The 16,713-nt window shown below is 42.2% G+C and overlaps 1 protein-coding gene across 1 annotated transcript in view; it reads right to left on the bottom strand.

Annotated features, from left to right (window-relative positions):
- NELL2 (neural EGFL like 2) overlaps nt 1–16,390 on the bottom strand; it is a 137,199-nt gene extending 120,809 nt beyond the window's left edge. Inside the window, exons 1-2 of the mRNA XM_086884647.1 lie at nt 15,849–16,390; nt 15,546–15,674 (exon numbers count right to left, since the gene is read on the bottom strand). Coding sequence (XP_086740773.1) covers nt 15,546–15,674; nt 15,849–15,903 — 184 coding nt within the window. The 5' untranslated portion in view covers nt 15,904–16,390. The remainder of the gene's footprint in view (nt 1–15,545; nt 15,675–15,848) is intronic.
- Between the last annotated feature and the right edge of the window lie 323 nt (nt 16,391–16,713).

Below are 16,713 nucleotides of genomic sequence, written 5' to 3'. Positions count from 1 at the left end.
GCCTGTGCTCCCAAAAACCCTCACTAATAGGAGACATTTTCCCCTCTCAGAGACAATCTGCAGTCAGAGCTCTGCAGCAAACACCAATACCACACCAGTGTTTCCTGAAGATGTCAAGAGCAGACAGACACTGTCATTTCAGTCATGCTCATGAGATAATAACTGCACTTTAACAAAGATAGCAAGTAACTACCACCAAGACTCACTCCACAAGTCCAAAGGACTTCCACCAGTCCAAATGGCTATTGGAGAAAGAAGCAGTTTTATCCTTTGCGATCACCAGCCTTTTACTGGTCTCATCAACCTTGTGGGGATAACTGCATTCATAAAAACAGAAGAGGAACTATTGGAGGCAACTGATCCAGTCTTAACTAGTCAGCCATGCCTCCTCACAAAAAAAAAAAAAAACTGTTGGAAGCAGCCACAAACAAGTTATGAGAGGTAAGCAGGAAAATTTCCATACACAGCACCAGCAGCGTACCAAATCACACAGTGGAGAACTTAGGACAAGCCATTCATTACCATTCCTTTCCAGTCCACAATAAAAGAAAACAGTTATTAAACAGAATGCATAAATTTTCCTAGCAAAGGGTGGTCTCAAATTTTTGAAGAGCATCTCAAAGTAAACATACAGTACAACTGAATTATAAAACAATTCCTGCAGAATAGTCTTTGAAGGAGGCATTCTAACTAATTGAGCTCCACAGTTTGTTTCATGGGCACATAATCAGCTTTTAATAGCAGCATCTATAAATCAATTCTGCATCTGACTGTAGCTCTGCTGAACTATCCAAATTAAATTCTAGTGCTTCACAAGAAGAAAGAGGGCTGAAGGCTAAAATGAGGCTGAAAAATATAATTGGCTCAATTTTTGTTTCAGTTTCCTACACTAGTAGGGATGAGTGTCACAGGCACATATTCACATCCTGTCACTTTCCCATATTCAAGTTTTCAGTTAATATTTTCATAACCAGGGATTTCACACAGCCTTCAAAGGGCAACTGTTTACTTCATATGGTTCTTTCATTTAGGTAACAAATAAAAACTAAACTGCACCCAGCCAATGGGGAAGCATGCAAAGCCACTCCAAAAGCAGAATCTTTACAGGGCTGACAGAGCACAGCAGGATTTTAAGTGGAACACAGTGCATTCAAATTTAGGAGCTGCATTCCTCTAATGAAAAATGAAGATATAAAGTAAAATAACCTTTATTAGACCAAAGCCTTGCTAGACGTGATATGAATTAAATCCTTCAGTAGAAAGGCTGGTTGTTTTGCGATTTAAACTGATATATAAGATCAGCTCATAAAACATTTTGAGCTACTTTATCTATAAATTTTTCTATTCCCATCTCAAAGATTGCCAGTTGTTTCAGAGAGAAGAGCAGAAAAAGCAGCTGTAGTTTTCCAAACCCAAGTGAACCTTTGTTGGATTCCCCAAGGCTGTAGGAAGGGGCTCTGGCAAGGGTCTGGGGGAAGGTGTTGCAGCTCCACCTGAAGTTTAAAAGATTGCAGTGGGGTAAACACTAGCCCTGTAAGATTCCCACTGGGGCCATTCCCAAGGGCTCAGAAGCACTGCCCAATTCCCAAGCCTGGGTGAGTTCCAGGACTGCAATTGAAATGTAGTCAGGATACCAGCAGGTGATCCAGAGCTCTGTGCACACAAGCACCCCCCATAAACTGGATCCAACCTGGTGTCCCCAGCACAAACACTCACAAACAAGGACTCTTGTAATTAATTTCCCAAGTGGCATGATCAGGACCTTGGGATACCTCACAGACTGTTTAGGGACATAGCCCACAAACAGCTCTTGCAGTTTTGACACCCCCATGGTGTGGTGTGTCTGCCTTATTCCCACTAAAGAAACACTTCAGCAAGGATGCATGCAGATAGAAATGCAGTGGATGAGAAGGAGAAAAGGAAGAGGGCAAAATGCTCTTCAGCTGAAACTAAACAATCGAAACAAAAACTGACTTGAAGCCAAATCATTAAATCAAATAAAAACAAGGGGGAAAATGTCACAGTTTGTTCTTGAAGCATTTGGGGAGGTTCCAACTGCCTTTGCTTTGTAGCTTCCTCTGTTCTGAATGTCAGCTACATTGGCGTGTCATCCAGCAAGGGCTTTCCTCCAGCTCAAACCATATGCAAAGTCCCACAAGTCACAATGGACTAACACAAAAGACTAGACCTGCTTCTGTACACCTTTTTCCCCATTATATTGGTTGTTCATTCTTATATCCTTAAAAAACAGTTACCATATCACTACTGGCCAAAACTCTGTCTCACCTATATGCTACATACTTTGATGTTTAAAGTAATTTTGGCGCAGCTGAGAACACAAATCTACTGTGGGACAAGAGGAGGGAAGGCTACTGAGAGTCTGGACAGCTAGGCTTGAATAGGGACAATTAGGATAGACTTCGAAAATCCGTGACTGTCTGTGGAAAATGACAGCTGTAATATAACACACATTCCCTGTGAACTGACAATAATAGCACTGAAATCTGCCTAGAAGCATTCTGCAAGAGATGGTACAAAACAAGTTTGGGGGTGATTATTCTAGTGGCTGGGGTAAGCCTCTGAGCTTATACACTAACCAGCTGCTTCTAGAAACCGAGGCAAGTCGGACGTGACTGAATCGTTCTGCGATGGACTCGGTACCACGGCTCTCTCAATCTCAGTCTTAACCTGCCAGAGCACAATGTTGAGATATTTACACATCTTTCATCTTTCCTTGGGCTGTTGTCCCTTCAGCAAGGAGGGAATTTGCACCAGGACCACAAGAGGGAAGAATTTCCTGTAATGTAAAGCAGTCCAGCTGCACTGCAAAAAGTCAGGCATGCTCCTCAAAAATGTCAGGTCCACGAAGAAGAATTTCATGACTATTGGACTCAGTAAGCAAAAAAATAAATAAAAGATAAATAGTTATAGAAAAGGTTCTAGTGACTGCTAGTGTAATAGCATATTTCTGACAATTTTCCCAACCTTTTGCAAATGACAGGATAAGAAACTTAGGTTTCTTATCACAGGCAAACCTGAACTTTGAACATGTAGGATTCCAGATTAGAAATCTGTATTCCCAGCACAGGAGGCTGAAATAGCTGATTTACTAATAAGCAATACAGATCCTGCCACACTAGATTGTTAATAAAACAACTGGTACTGAACTGCCACAGAAAATGAAAATGTTCTCTCCTGAACATCTCTGAAAGGAATTTTACAAATGTATAGAGCAACACACAGGGAAGCGCCATACATACAAAAGTACTATCAGGGATTTTTAAAGGCATACATTCTGTCCCTTGTACCCCAGAAATACTACCCCTTTCAGAGAAGCTGTCATCATGCTAGACACCATCATCAGGAGAGAGGGTGCTACTCACTGGGGACCTATTACATGACAACAAAATAATGAAGATAAAAGACTTCTGTTCTAGTTACTGAAATTCCACTGCTAGGAAATTAAAATGTGTGCTGCATGGTATGCTCCACACCATGTATTTATTATTGTAATGCTTTCTGGTGATTTATAGGTTCCAGGTTATCAATTATATGATGCAATAGACTTTTTGATTACCAGTTTTTCCTAGCCTATACTCCAACACTATTCTTAAATCCTTTTTAAGTTTTAAAGATGCTTTTTTGATTTTATTTTTTTGTATGTGCTCCCTCATAGGTAGAATCACATACTGCTACTTAGAATTATGTTGTTTAGGTTTTTCACAACCAATACTGCTATAAAACCTATTATGTTTGAACAAGGACACTGATGTAGCACAGAGTGGGACTTCCTTTGTTTCTTCATTTCAATATCTAAAAGGTTACAGGTACTATAGCTTTATAAATATATGTGTGTATATAAATATGAACTCCCTTTAGGCACAAAACAGCTTTTTAGAAGCTGCTTTGAGAACACCTTGAAACCTGTGGAGAAAATCAAGCCTGCCTTGTTTTCCTTGCAGCTGCCATCTGTGGCATATGCACCTAGTTATGCTTGGTTGCCTACTGTCACATGAGCACTTTGTGTCAAACTGACCTAACAACAAACAGAAATATCACACCAAGAAATGCTGTTAACACTGGGACATTGAAGAGCAGAAGGAAAACAATGCAACGTCTTCCAGCCCTACCAGTACTGTAATAAGGGCATGACACACATGAGAACTGCTAAAACACTGATTTGATTTTCAGTTCCTCATTGTATATAGCATGGCCAGGATTTTAACAGGTATTCAATTCAAGGCAAAAGGGGAGGACAGAAGGAGGAGGAGGAGATAGTGTTGCAAGCCTTTTCCAAATGAAAAGGCAGGCTACCAAAGGTAAACAAAGCCTAATCAATTAAAAACAATCAAGTATAAACTTAATGGCAGTAATAAATCATGGAAGCAGATTATTCTAGATAACGATCAAGCTGCATTACATACCCTACCCTTCTCTCTGAAGATGTGACAACTCAAATTCTCAAGTATATCATATTCCAGTGGTGAACTATCATACAATGGCAGACTGTATAGGATCAGCACCCACCATGGCACCTCTGAATTAGGATCATGCTTGGTGTAGGCAATCCAACACCCTCTCAGCAGCACACCACGTCTCCCCCTCACTTGGTTCTCACTGTGCAAGTGTCAGTAAGACTTACTCATGCTCTCTGCTCAGTCATTTTCTCTCAAAACCTCCTTTTGCTGTGACAAGTGTGCAGCTCCTGAGGATCTAACTCCTACAGCCTGTGTTTCACAGATTCATTTAGGCTGGAAAGGACCTCTTGAGATCATCTAGCCCAACTGTAATCATTTGTGGGTGACCTAGAAGGTTTACCTTTTTTCTCTGTGAAGAATATGTTTCTCCCTCTTGGTAGTGATTTGGATCTCTCATCCTAGCTTTCCTTCATCTCTGGCTTTCTAGGGTATAACTGGTTTTGCCCACATTAGGGTTAATTGCCTTCAACTAACCAAAACTCTGTGTATCAAGAATTTAAGTGCTGCTTTCTTTTCACACAACACAATGGTGAGCTTAAGAAAGCTTACCGTATGAGATCATTTTGTAGACGACCACAACCATGCAGTTTGCATGAAAGATTAACTTCTGACCCAAGAGAATAGCCAACAGCCACTGACACAGATAGAAAGTGCCAGAAAACTTAAATTTGTTTCCTGACAGCAAAAATAGGGCAGGCCAGGGGGAGGGAGGCAACCACTGCAAAAAATTGTATCTGAATACGGACACATCCAACACCTCTGTTGCTAGCCACAGGCCTCCAGCAGCAGGCTGAGCAAACAGCAGCAGATGGGGGGAGAAGGCAGGAGACTGAACTGTAAATAGAATTCGAGCAGAAACAGGAAGCAGCAGAGAGACCACACCTGAGGGCAGAGGTAGGATGCCAATAACAACAACCATACTGGCATACTTGGAAAAATCTCCACTCACAGGATATTGGTTCTGATGCCAGAAAAATGAAAGACTAGGGTTTTGAATTGGGAACATGAAAGAGGAGAGATACCAAGGAACACCATATACACAGCTCAGCTGTGAGCAGGGCAGACAGGTAGAAAATACATGGAAGACTCAAACCAACCATTAGCAGAGATTTCAAGAAAGCTGGGAAAGACCAGAGTACAGATTCTCCAAAAGCTCTTATTTAAGTCAGGTATTAGTGGAGTCCATGCTTCTATGAATGTGCACACTAACCCTGATGAATCAGCTACAGATTTAAACTCGTGCCCAATTTATAAGCTTGGATGAGTTAAAATTATAAAATGTTTCCAGGCTTTATTTTTCTCTTCTAGGTTTATTTGAGTCAGGCATCATCAAAATGCATGTAAGTGCACCAAAGAACAAGTTTCAGGAGAAGACAAAGGCACTGTTCTGATAATTGTGTACCAGGTGTTTGATGCTACTTTCTGTCTTTGCAAAACTCTCCCTATACTAGATCAGTTTCACCAACATCCCCACTCTCCAGAGTACAGAAAGACTTAAAGGGTCATCCACCCATTCCTTAGCCTATTACCTCAACAATTATGTACAATGACTACAACACAGCTAATGTTTCCTAGATATTTTATTTCATACTATCATCTAAAAAAAGTCAAAATTATGGAGATTTCCACCACTTCTCTTCAGCAGCTATGCCTCAATCTAAACTATTCTCTGTGAAAGTTCTCTGTGAAAGTCACCTTTTATCTTAAATCCTCTCAATTTGTAGTATCATTACATTACTCTTACCTCTAGCTCTTTGAATAATAAATAATTCCTTCATTTTAAACCTCTAAGAATCTTCTAATACTAAACACTTATCATGCAACACTTTTGTCATTTCTTGGACAAGCTGTACGTGCTCAAGTTCTTTGAAAAGCTTTCTTACTAAGCCAGCCCTTTCTTTACTGTATAATCAGGTTTGCTGTTTTTCTCTTCAGACCCTGCAATTCATTGATATTTTTCTGAAATGCAGAGACCCAGAGTGAATGCAATAACCCAGACACAGTATTTTTTTTAAATTCAACCTCCCAGATCTCTTACTGCCTTATGCTTTCCTTATGCTAATTGTGTATGCAGGGATTCCTAATCAGAGCAACACTGAACAGGGTACACAAGGTTTTCCCAAAGTCTGCCCTCTTCCTTGAATGAGAGCTGAGCAAATCTAGGGACTATTTCAATTTTGAGGCATATTACTTAATGTTACAGAAAATCTTAAGAGTGCCTTTGGAACAGCTGGGGCACAATAATCAAATGCATGCTTAGGGAGCTATTAAAACACAGATTATTGACCTCAAAACTAGAAAAGATCCTTTGGAACCCTTCTGGATCATTACACAGCTGTATCTAGAGACTGGTGGACTTTCAGACAGACTCAAGGCTGGTACATGTCATCTTCTCTTTTAGGATAAACACTACAGATGTTACCACAATCTAATTATACTTAAATAAGCATTTATGCTGGGGAAATTGTATAAACATTGCTCTAACTGTACAATTGGAGGTCTTTTTCTTATTATACTCCCTGTTTTCAAAGAAGGAAATAGCCACTCAAATTCCACTAAAAGAGTTCTCAGTTATGGATCGCTAGCAATATTGATTGTAATGGCTCCCTTGGAAACATTACAGTCTATCATAGCAAAGTTGGTGCTGCAGCAAATATGTTAATCTGCTAAAAGCCTTTTGGACATTGTGTCTTTGGAAGTCTCTTTTCAGTCTGCTGGTCCTTTTAGAACATTTATGCCCATTGCTTTAACACCTTGCAACAGCCCAGAGCTGCGAGCAGCAGCTCATGAGATGACTCAAGCTAAAAGTCAATTTTCTAAGTTTGTGTATCTCTCTGAAGTCATCAGCATCACAAACACCCCCAAAAACAAAGTGTGCACCAAAAAAGAAAAGCAAATAAAAAGTTAACAATAAGAAATATTTTGCTGTAAAATTCTTCCATGTTGAAAATGGCTACAAGAAATTATTTTTTCTATCTAAAATATCTAAGTGAACATTCATAGAAGGTGTTTATTGTGGAAAACATGTCCAGGCAAAAAAAAAAAAAAATTAAAAACTAAAATACCCTTTCTTATATTTCTCCTCAGATTTTCCTGAGAGGAAATCATTTGGACAATGCCAAGATGAAAAAATATATAATTTCTTAAACATTGAGACAAAATATAGAGGAATTTAGGCAAAATACATGGACAGAAAAGAAAATCTAACTGTGAAAAATCCTTTTTCACCCTTCATTCAGCTGTAACTTAGCAATACAGGTAGGAGAATACAGCTGCTTAGTGGATCTGCATCTTGGCACAAAACCAAACAGGATGAAATATAGGGAAGAGTCACTACAAAGAAGTAGAGTTTTCCATGACAGCTATATAAAATTTCCAGCCCCTATCCAACCCTTCTGAATAACTCACGAACTCAGTCCTGTACCTCCCTTAAGTCTCAGTGGAAACAGTGAAGTTAACCACACTTGGAGTTATTTTTCCAAGGTAGCACCTGTATACCCTGGAGGATACAGACTAGAAGAACATAAGCTGGGGAGGAGGGGAGAGTAGAAAACCTATTTCCCACATCTTATAAGCAAGAAGTAGGGGAAAAGCAGCCATTGCGATTGATCTAAAAGGGATGCGTAGGAAATGCTGCTGTCCTTTGTGACATCTCACTGGAGAATGAGCCATGCTGCAGTGGGGGAAGAAACCATAAAAAAAAGATTAACCTAGCAAGTCTCAGGCACACTTTGTGACTACAGAACTATGCCACAGCAAAAGTAATTACATAAGGGTAGAGAGACCTCATTTTCCCCTGTCACTTCCTCTTGCTAATGCAATCCTCCCCCTTTCAGCAATACTGAAAGATGCACTTGACAGCTACCTGGAAGGGTCACTGTCCTCTCTCTCAGGGCACATGTGCTGGGTGTGCTGGGTTCTCTCTGGCACACAGGACAGATGTTGTCCTGCTGTCAACATCACATCTTTTAACTTCAGCCAACACCACTGCCCCCTGCCACACCACCAGGAGAGGCTGCCAGGTGAGCAGCCATCTGCACCTGCCTGCTCTTGATGGGGACATCAACATGGAGAGAGGCTCTTTGGCCCCACTCCTCCAACCACCAGGTCTCTTCTCACCCACCAGGGTTCTGCCCTACATGCCCACATCAACACCATCTTAATGTATTCCCCTTTCATACAGCCTTAGAGTTGATGTGCATCATACTCATCTTCAGATTTCCAACAAAAATGCCAGGCTGAGCACTGAGATAATAAAAGCCTCAACAAGGATTTTGAAGTTGCAATATTCTAGAAGAGGCCTCATTGTAAAGGCAGGAAGAAGCAAATATAATTCTGTCTGCTGTTAATCAGTATGAATTGTTTGGGGCAATATTGAATGTATAAACAATTCATGGTTATTTGCATTAACCTGAACAACCAGACACTCATTAAAAAAAAAAAAAAATTAGAAATTTAGAGATTCATCATTGTCACAGGGACTTAAATTTGTTCCAGGTATCAGCTACAACCTGGCTATGAAAAGCACAGGCTCAAGTCCACAAGAACACAGTAAAACACAACATTGCTTTAAATGGAGTCACACCCTGCTGATAAATAAATTCAGGTATTAATTCACTCCAAAGGCTGAAGTATCAGAGACTGGACATGTTAACTGTCCTACAAAGCCCAGGCAAAGCCACCAGAGTCATGCTAGAATTTAAGACTGAAAAGTGACAAGAGCCCATATCAAGACACATGGAAAGAGATGCAAGAAAAAAGACAAAACCAAACAAAACCCCAACAAAACAAAACCTAATAAATAAAATTTAAAAAAAAACAAAAACAAAAAACAGCAACCCTATAGGCTCTAAAGGGAATATTTAATCTCTGAGATTATTACCTTTCCCTCCTCAGAAAAAGCCCACTGCAGAAAATCAAAAGAAAACAAAACAAAAAAAGGGCAACAAAATAACACTTTGTGTAAAGTAACTTTCCTCGGGATGAATAATGACAGCTTTTAGAGCTGAATGTAAAACAACCTTGTTGCTTGCCACTTATACTGTGATACTAATGCCTCATACACACTCCCAGCCACAGTATTTATTAGAAACTTTCAGCATAAAACAGTTGCAAATCCCAAATGCCACAGGCCAAGTTTTATGTAATTCCTTAACATTACTTTGTATGTGCATTAATAACTACATTCAGGGATTACAAATTTTTCTTCTCTCAGTTTCTGTATCTGTCATACATTAGGTTCCCATTCATTTCCCATTTCTCAGCCCTACCCTCCACTGTACAATTACAAGCATCAATCAGAAGCTCAAGATATTTAAGTCTTTTTCCCATAACTTTTTCCCCTTTATTTTACAGATAAACCAGTACAACCAGTTAGCAAGCAACACAATCTCCAGTTCTGGGCATATTCATGAATATTCAGTAGGGGTAAATGCATCATAGATCTCCATGCACTGAAATTCATGGTTTAGGATGGAAAATTGATGCAGGATCTTTACATTCTATCTCCTATTTTGGGCAGGGTCCTCAAGCAGCAGACACTTCACAAACACCACCTCTTGCTACAACTACTCTTTCCCAGAAGAGGTTGCTGAATATTAAGTTCTTCTGGAGCAAAGGTATGTCTCGGAGGAGCAGCTGCACCAGCAAAAGCAGTCCAGCTTTTCAAGGCTCTCCTGCTCTCCTTCAGCACCCAGCCTGGCTCCCCAGCAGCATAAATCACAATCCTGGCAGTGCCCTGCCACAGTGGTTACTGTTTGCACAGGTGCCGAGGCGACTTCAGAAAGTTTCAGAAGTGGAAGGCAGAAAAGGGAAAGCTTATCCTGTTATTCCGGATATACCAAAACCTTTCTGGCTACTACGTTGTCATAGAGCAATTGCTTACATTAGGCATTTCTAACATCAAAAAAACATGCTAATGCCTACTGAAATTAAACTTGGATTAAAACTTTTGTTATCCAGACAACCTCTATGGAGGTCTCACATTTTGAGGATTCAGTGCATTTGAGAGAAACCAGTTTGCATTAAAGACAAAAGAGAAGTTGAAGATAGGTGTTCACTCTGCAGTCAGCTAAGCCAGTTGGCAACATTAACATCCTCATTCCCAGCTGTCTGTTACCACTCCTCTGGGAGATGGGTACAGCTGGAGAAAGGGGATTTTACGGGACTCTCTAATCCATGTCACTGCAGTCAGCCAGCTTCACTCCTGAAGCTGGCTGGTTTTGCCATCAGCAGATATGGGAACACATATAATCTCTTGCTTTGGAAGAGTTGTGGGGACAGTAACCTCTAGCTTCTGGGCAGTGCTAAGCAGCTGGGAACTGTAATATTTTCAGCAGGCTCAGCTGGAACCTGGAGAAAACATCTGTCCATAGTTTCAATGACAGGTGGCAAGGAAAAAGCAGTGTGTGTGTGAAGTGCATAGGCAATGTAAATCCTGTTTCTGTGACAAAGAAGTTTACTCACCTCTGCTTTTAAGGCTTTATTTTTAGCTTCTTTATTTAACAAATGCCCAGAGATAACATCATGAGATAGAGTGAACTTTCCAAAGGGATACAAGATAGAGTAATATTGTCTTGCTAGTATTTTAATATAACACAGTAATGATCTGTTCATACAACAGGTAACACATCACTTTTACCAAGAAGCCTGTTTTAGGGGGCTTTTTTCTGCCTGCATTTTGGGTCAGCCAGCACCAATTCAAAGGACAGTACTGCCAAGTCCTTTCATTCATCCCACTGACAGATTAAATTATTTTTTTATGGTTTATAGCACATCTTGATCCCCATCAGAACATTTTATAATATACCCACCATATTTTGCCTCTAAAATTGTCTTTCCCCTGAATAAATTCCAAATTCTGCATTCAGAGACATAAGCTCTCGCATTTTCATAACTATGTCCTTTTTTACCTTTTCCTTAAATGCATGTTTCTGTGTTTGTAACCATCCAACTGCACTCTTCTGTCCAGCTTTTAGCCTTCCCTTTGAGCAGAATATGCATCTTTTGATGGGCATATATTGTCCTTACACATCACCTGGCTTTCATTTTTGTAGCCTCTCCTTCCTTGATTTACAGTGTACTTTCCACTCTCCACTGGTGCTGGAGGCAGTTGGAAGGTGTCTCAATTACTACACACACACACACTCTCTTTGGACAGTCTGATGAATAGTACCTGCTCTCAACAAGAGAGACCCAGGAAGACTGTCAAAATAACTATAAAGTACATATAATACAGAATTTAAAGGGAGGGTGACAAAATGATATTGCCTAGTGAAATGGCAGAGGAGACCAAGTTACTCTTGCAGTCCTTCTTTAGACTGTCACACCTCAGAACACCATTTCCAGCTGAAAAACCTGGCTTCACTGGGACCTTGCATGAGCTTAATGTTGTATCTCCTAGCACAGACTTGAGTCAGTCATCCAAAATCCTCATCATCCTTCAGCATCCCTTGCTGTGGTTTTGTCTACTTCATCAAACTCGCCTGCAGTTACATATGCAACATGTCCTCTTGAAGCAATATGATTTCCATATTTGCATAGGAAAATAGATACATTAGACTTTTATCTTCACCCATCTCCTCAAATCACATTAATGCTGTATACTTACAAAAAAGAACTATAAAATGACAAAATGTATTTCTCCAAAAGCTTTCTTTAACTACATTAATTACACTTCAGTCCACCCATCTGGTTTGGGCTTTACCCAAGTGTCATCCCTGTTTTACAAAGGGAAGAACAAAGGTGTTTAAAATTTCACTGACATATGTCAACAGTTGCCAACAGAGAGATATTTGGGACATAGATATTCTGACTTCTGTTCTGCTGCTCTGACCAGCAGAGGAATAATTTTCTCCTCAACATATTTTGACATAATACTATCTGCTGTTGGCTAGAAAGTGCAGGCAGATGTTCACATACAGCAACACTAACATTTTTGAAGACTTCCTCCTGTTTTCCATTCATAATTGTATCTTCCCACAAGCTACACTGGAACATTTTATAATTACTTTGCAAATCACATTTCCAGAAAAAGAAGTCCCTGCAATTAACTAGATTCAGGTCACAGTGGCATTCTGTTGCTACCACTCATGACAACCAAGGAGCATCAGACACCTAAAAAGTTTTAGAATCGAGCACCTGAATCTCCTGAAGTCAAATATAAACACACACACAAAAAAAAACAAAAACAAAAACAAGAAAAACAAAACAAACAAAAAAAAGTAGCAGCAAATTTCAAATGGCTAACATTATTTCTAAATCAGGAACTGTATAAGGAGTATAATCTAAATTATCTAGACTGGACAGTGCCAGACTAAAACTACCTTTAGAGAGTAACTGCTTGTTGTTCTATATGACCTAGGAATACAAGTACCTTTGAAAAGTCAATTACACAAGAGAGAATTTGCCAGAACAGCCAATCAGATGCTAAATCCCTATACTGAAAATTGATGCTACATCTAATTAAGCAGTCAAAACTGACTTTTTTGCCTAGAAACTGAAGTAAAGAGACTATTCTGCTTTAACTAGATGTATAATTTTCCCATCATATATCTTCTAATTGTCTATTACCTGTTAGCAGTTCAACATGCCACATTCATCATTTCCGTATAAAATATAGAACAGCATTTGGGACTTCTGAATGGTTTAAGTTTAAGTAAAGTAAGGTTTTACATCAGTTGAGAAGATGATCTATCAAAAAGGCAACATACTTAAGTGTTGTAAATATGTGTATGATACAAGAAAAGATTCACCATCTGAAGAAAGAGAGGCAAAGGATCATAAGTTGGAGCTCTCAGAGTAAGTTCACAGATCAATTAAAGTAATTTACATCATTCTCACAAAATCTTTTCTGTCTAGGACTTTAGCTGGAATAAGGAAAGCCAAATTTCAAGGCAACACACACACATATTTGAAATTCACATACTGCAAATACATACATTAAGAGGCACACACTGTAGTAGTGTTCCCAAAGTGTGAGTTGTAAGAGCAGAACAAAAATGACTAAGTGGACCCAGTGGTCTGATCAAGGAAGGAAATTTCTCTATTTCTAAATGCAAGTTCAGAAATTAAAATCTCTCTGCTCAGTAAGGACCCCATTTACTGTAAGAAAATCAGTAGTCCTCTTATGCAGTAGCAGGGAAAATTATCTCCAGTCCTGCAGGGCATGAAAGGCTTCCTAAGGGACACAGAGATTTTAACCATCATTTAGACACAAGTGTTTTCATCCTTGTTTTTCCTCCAATTGTTCTCAACAAAATAAAAAGGCTGCTGTGAAAATTTAAAACTCCTGTCTTCTTTTGCTACAAATAAACCGTTAACCCACGTGGGGACAATGTACACTCATGATTGCAAAGAAAGAGGGAAAAACTTGAAAAAAAACCAATTCTTTAGTAACTCAGTAATTTTTTTTGTCCTGACACTGGGAAAATATACCAGAGAGTCTTATTCTTCCAAACCTTGAATCCTGTTACCAATGAAGGCAGTGAGTTTTACCTTCCTCCCACTCCCTCACCCCAATCCCCTATAGCACAATGGGGCTTCAACTCAGAACCGTACCTTAAAAATTACACCTATTTTAGGACACCAATCCCACTGACACACAAATGCATTGCCACTCTAAGCAGTCACCCCCTTCACGGAGGTCTCTGCTCTGCAGCCACAAGCCCACCACAGATGTTTAAAGCCAACATGTGCCAGTGTTGCTGAATGCATATGCCCATGTGTCTCCACATTTATGTCCATAGTGACACATGCTGGCGGTTCCAGGGAAGAACACCGCTACAGAGGTCACCTTAAAAAAATAAAAAATAAAAAAAAAAAAAAGAAGAAGCCTTTGGCAACTATTAGCTTCCTGATAAATTATCTCATTAATGAAAACATGAAAAAGAAATTCCCTTTCCAGATCTTATCTCCCTTGAATCATAACTCTTCAGTACGTGAAACACAGCCTCTTGCCTGTTGCACTACAAATCTGTTCAGATCCAAGCTAAACTCCTGGCATGACACAAGAAGCCAACAATCAAGTTCTCCTATCTTATAAGTGCAAGCTGATGTGGAGATTTGCTTGTTTTTTATCAGATGGTGAGCCACCTTCCTTCTTGTTTAGTCATAGATTATAAGGAGCATTTAATCGTCTTTCAGATAAGAGACTTGCTTCAAAAGGCCAGTTTTAAGCACTTTTTTGTTGTTGTTAAGATAGACTTGGTGGTTTTGCCCTAAAAATATTGTTGATTTAAGCTTCATTTAACATATCAGTATCTTATTAAAGTGTAATTCAAAAACGCATTGATAATAAGCAAATGTATGGAATGTAACCAATGCCAATATATTCAATGAGATATCAAGAGTTTTTTACAGTCTTTTATGAATTACAATATAAGAAATCTTAATAAATTTTAATAATCTTTAGTAAAACTACTAAATGTATTTTTGGAAGATAGAAGACTACTACTTTATTTCTATTCCCAGTATTAACAAAGAAACAATCACAAGTACTAAAGAAACCAAAACTCATTCATTGTTTCTCAGGAGGGTTATGTCACAGAAGCTCCAAAAGGCCACTTCCCTCTGGCAAAAAAAAGGGTGTTCTTATTTCCAGCCATCTGCCTCCCTCCTCCGGGGCACTTCATTTCAGCATTTTGCTCGATTCACATAAAACTTTCAGTGAGGTTTTCCTTAGCTGGAACTGGGATATGTTTAGCGTTTCCCAAGTAAAGCAGTAGAGTGGGTGGTGCTATTATTCATCACCGCACCCCACGACTCACAAAACATGCCATCTGCCATCCCCATTCCTGCTGTACTTTAATTAAGCGTCTACCAGTCAAAGAAAAAAAAAATAAAAAAAAATGGGGTGAGAGAGAAAAAAAAAAATTATAAAATAATGGGAGGGGAGCTGTAAAGAAGAGTGGAAGAAAAGCGAGCAGGAAGGGAAGGGACGGGATGCCGAGGTCTCAGAGCGAGCACACCTCTGGCATTGGGGTGGCTGGGAGGGGAGGGGGCGCGCCCCGTGCGCAGCGCCGGGGCCCCACGGCCACGGCCGGAGCTGCGGGGCCGGGGCGGCCGTACCTGGGAAGAGGAAGGCTTTGCTCCCGTTGTGCAGCCCCGGCACCTGGCGCACGCCCTCCGTGGAGCCTCCCAGCTGGAGCTCGGACAGCACGTCGATCTGCAGCGAGGGGTCCACGCCAAAGCCTGAAACTGACCCAAAAAGTGCCGTCACCCACCCGCCGACGCCGCAACTTGCCGAGCCCCCGCCCAGCTCCCCCGCCGCTCTCCGCACCTGCGGCTGCCCGGCGGCCGGAGCATCGCCGCCGCGAAGCTCCAGCGGCCCCGCTCCCGCGTACTCCCCCGGCGGGTCCGGCATCCGCCTACCTGGTCCCAGGCACAGGAGAAGGCAGAGCGTGCTCAAGCGGATGCCCGACTCCATGGCAGAGCGATGCGCTCAGTCCATAGTCCCCCTCCTCCGGCTGCTGCGGGCGAAAAGCCTCCGGGGCACGGGCTGGGTCCCTCCCCGCCTCTCAGCGAGCGGCACGGACCCTGCGCCGCCCCGCAGCGCGCATCACGGCGGGCGCCGCGCCGCCCCGCCGCCGGCCGGAGCACACAAAGGCGAGGGCGGGGGGCGTGCGGGCAGCGCAGCTCTCCGCCCGCGGGCAGACAATGGGGAAGCCCGGCGGAGCCTCCCGCCGCTGCCGCCGTGCGAGCGAGGCCGCGGCAGGCGGAGGCGGCGCGCCCGTGCCCCGCAGCTCCCGGCCCGCCGCCGCTCCGCTGGAGAGCAGCAGCCGCCGCAGCCTCCGCCCGGATGGCAGGGCAGGGCAGGGCAGCGCCTCTCCTCCCCGCCGTCCAGCGGGGACAGCGGCACCGGCGGGAGGGGCTGCCGGTTTATGCCACGGCCACCGGAGCCGCCCACCGCCTCCGCCGGGCCGGGCCGGGCTGGGCAGGGCTGGGCAGGGCCGGGGGAGGTGCCCCGTGTGCCGGGGAGCGGCGGGGAGCGGGTCCGCTGTACGGGGCCCGCTGTACGGGGCCCGCTGGGAACCCGGCGGGGAAGCGGCGGGGACAGCCGGGGTGCCCGGGAGGCCGCGGCTGGCAGCGGTGCTGGCAGTGACCCGCGGGGCGCTCTCCTGCCTGTCGGCAGCTCTCCTCTGCCTGTGCTGAAGTCACCGCTTGGTTCCCGTCCCGAGGTGCTGCCGTCCAGGGTCTGGCACAACCTCCGCCTGATCTTTGAGCGTGAATAAAAAGA

This window comes from Cyanistes caeruleus, chromosome 4 (genome assembly GCF_971803275.1).
Source record: "Cyanistes caeruleus chromosome 4, bCyaCae1.hap1.1, whole genome shotgun sequence".
Taxonomy (NCBI): Eukaryota; Metazoa; Chordata; class Aves; order Passeriformes; family Paridae; genus Cyanistes; species Cyanistes caeruleus.
This window is presented reverse-complemented; position numbering and strand designations above follow the sequence as displayed.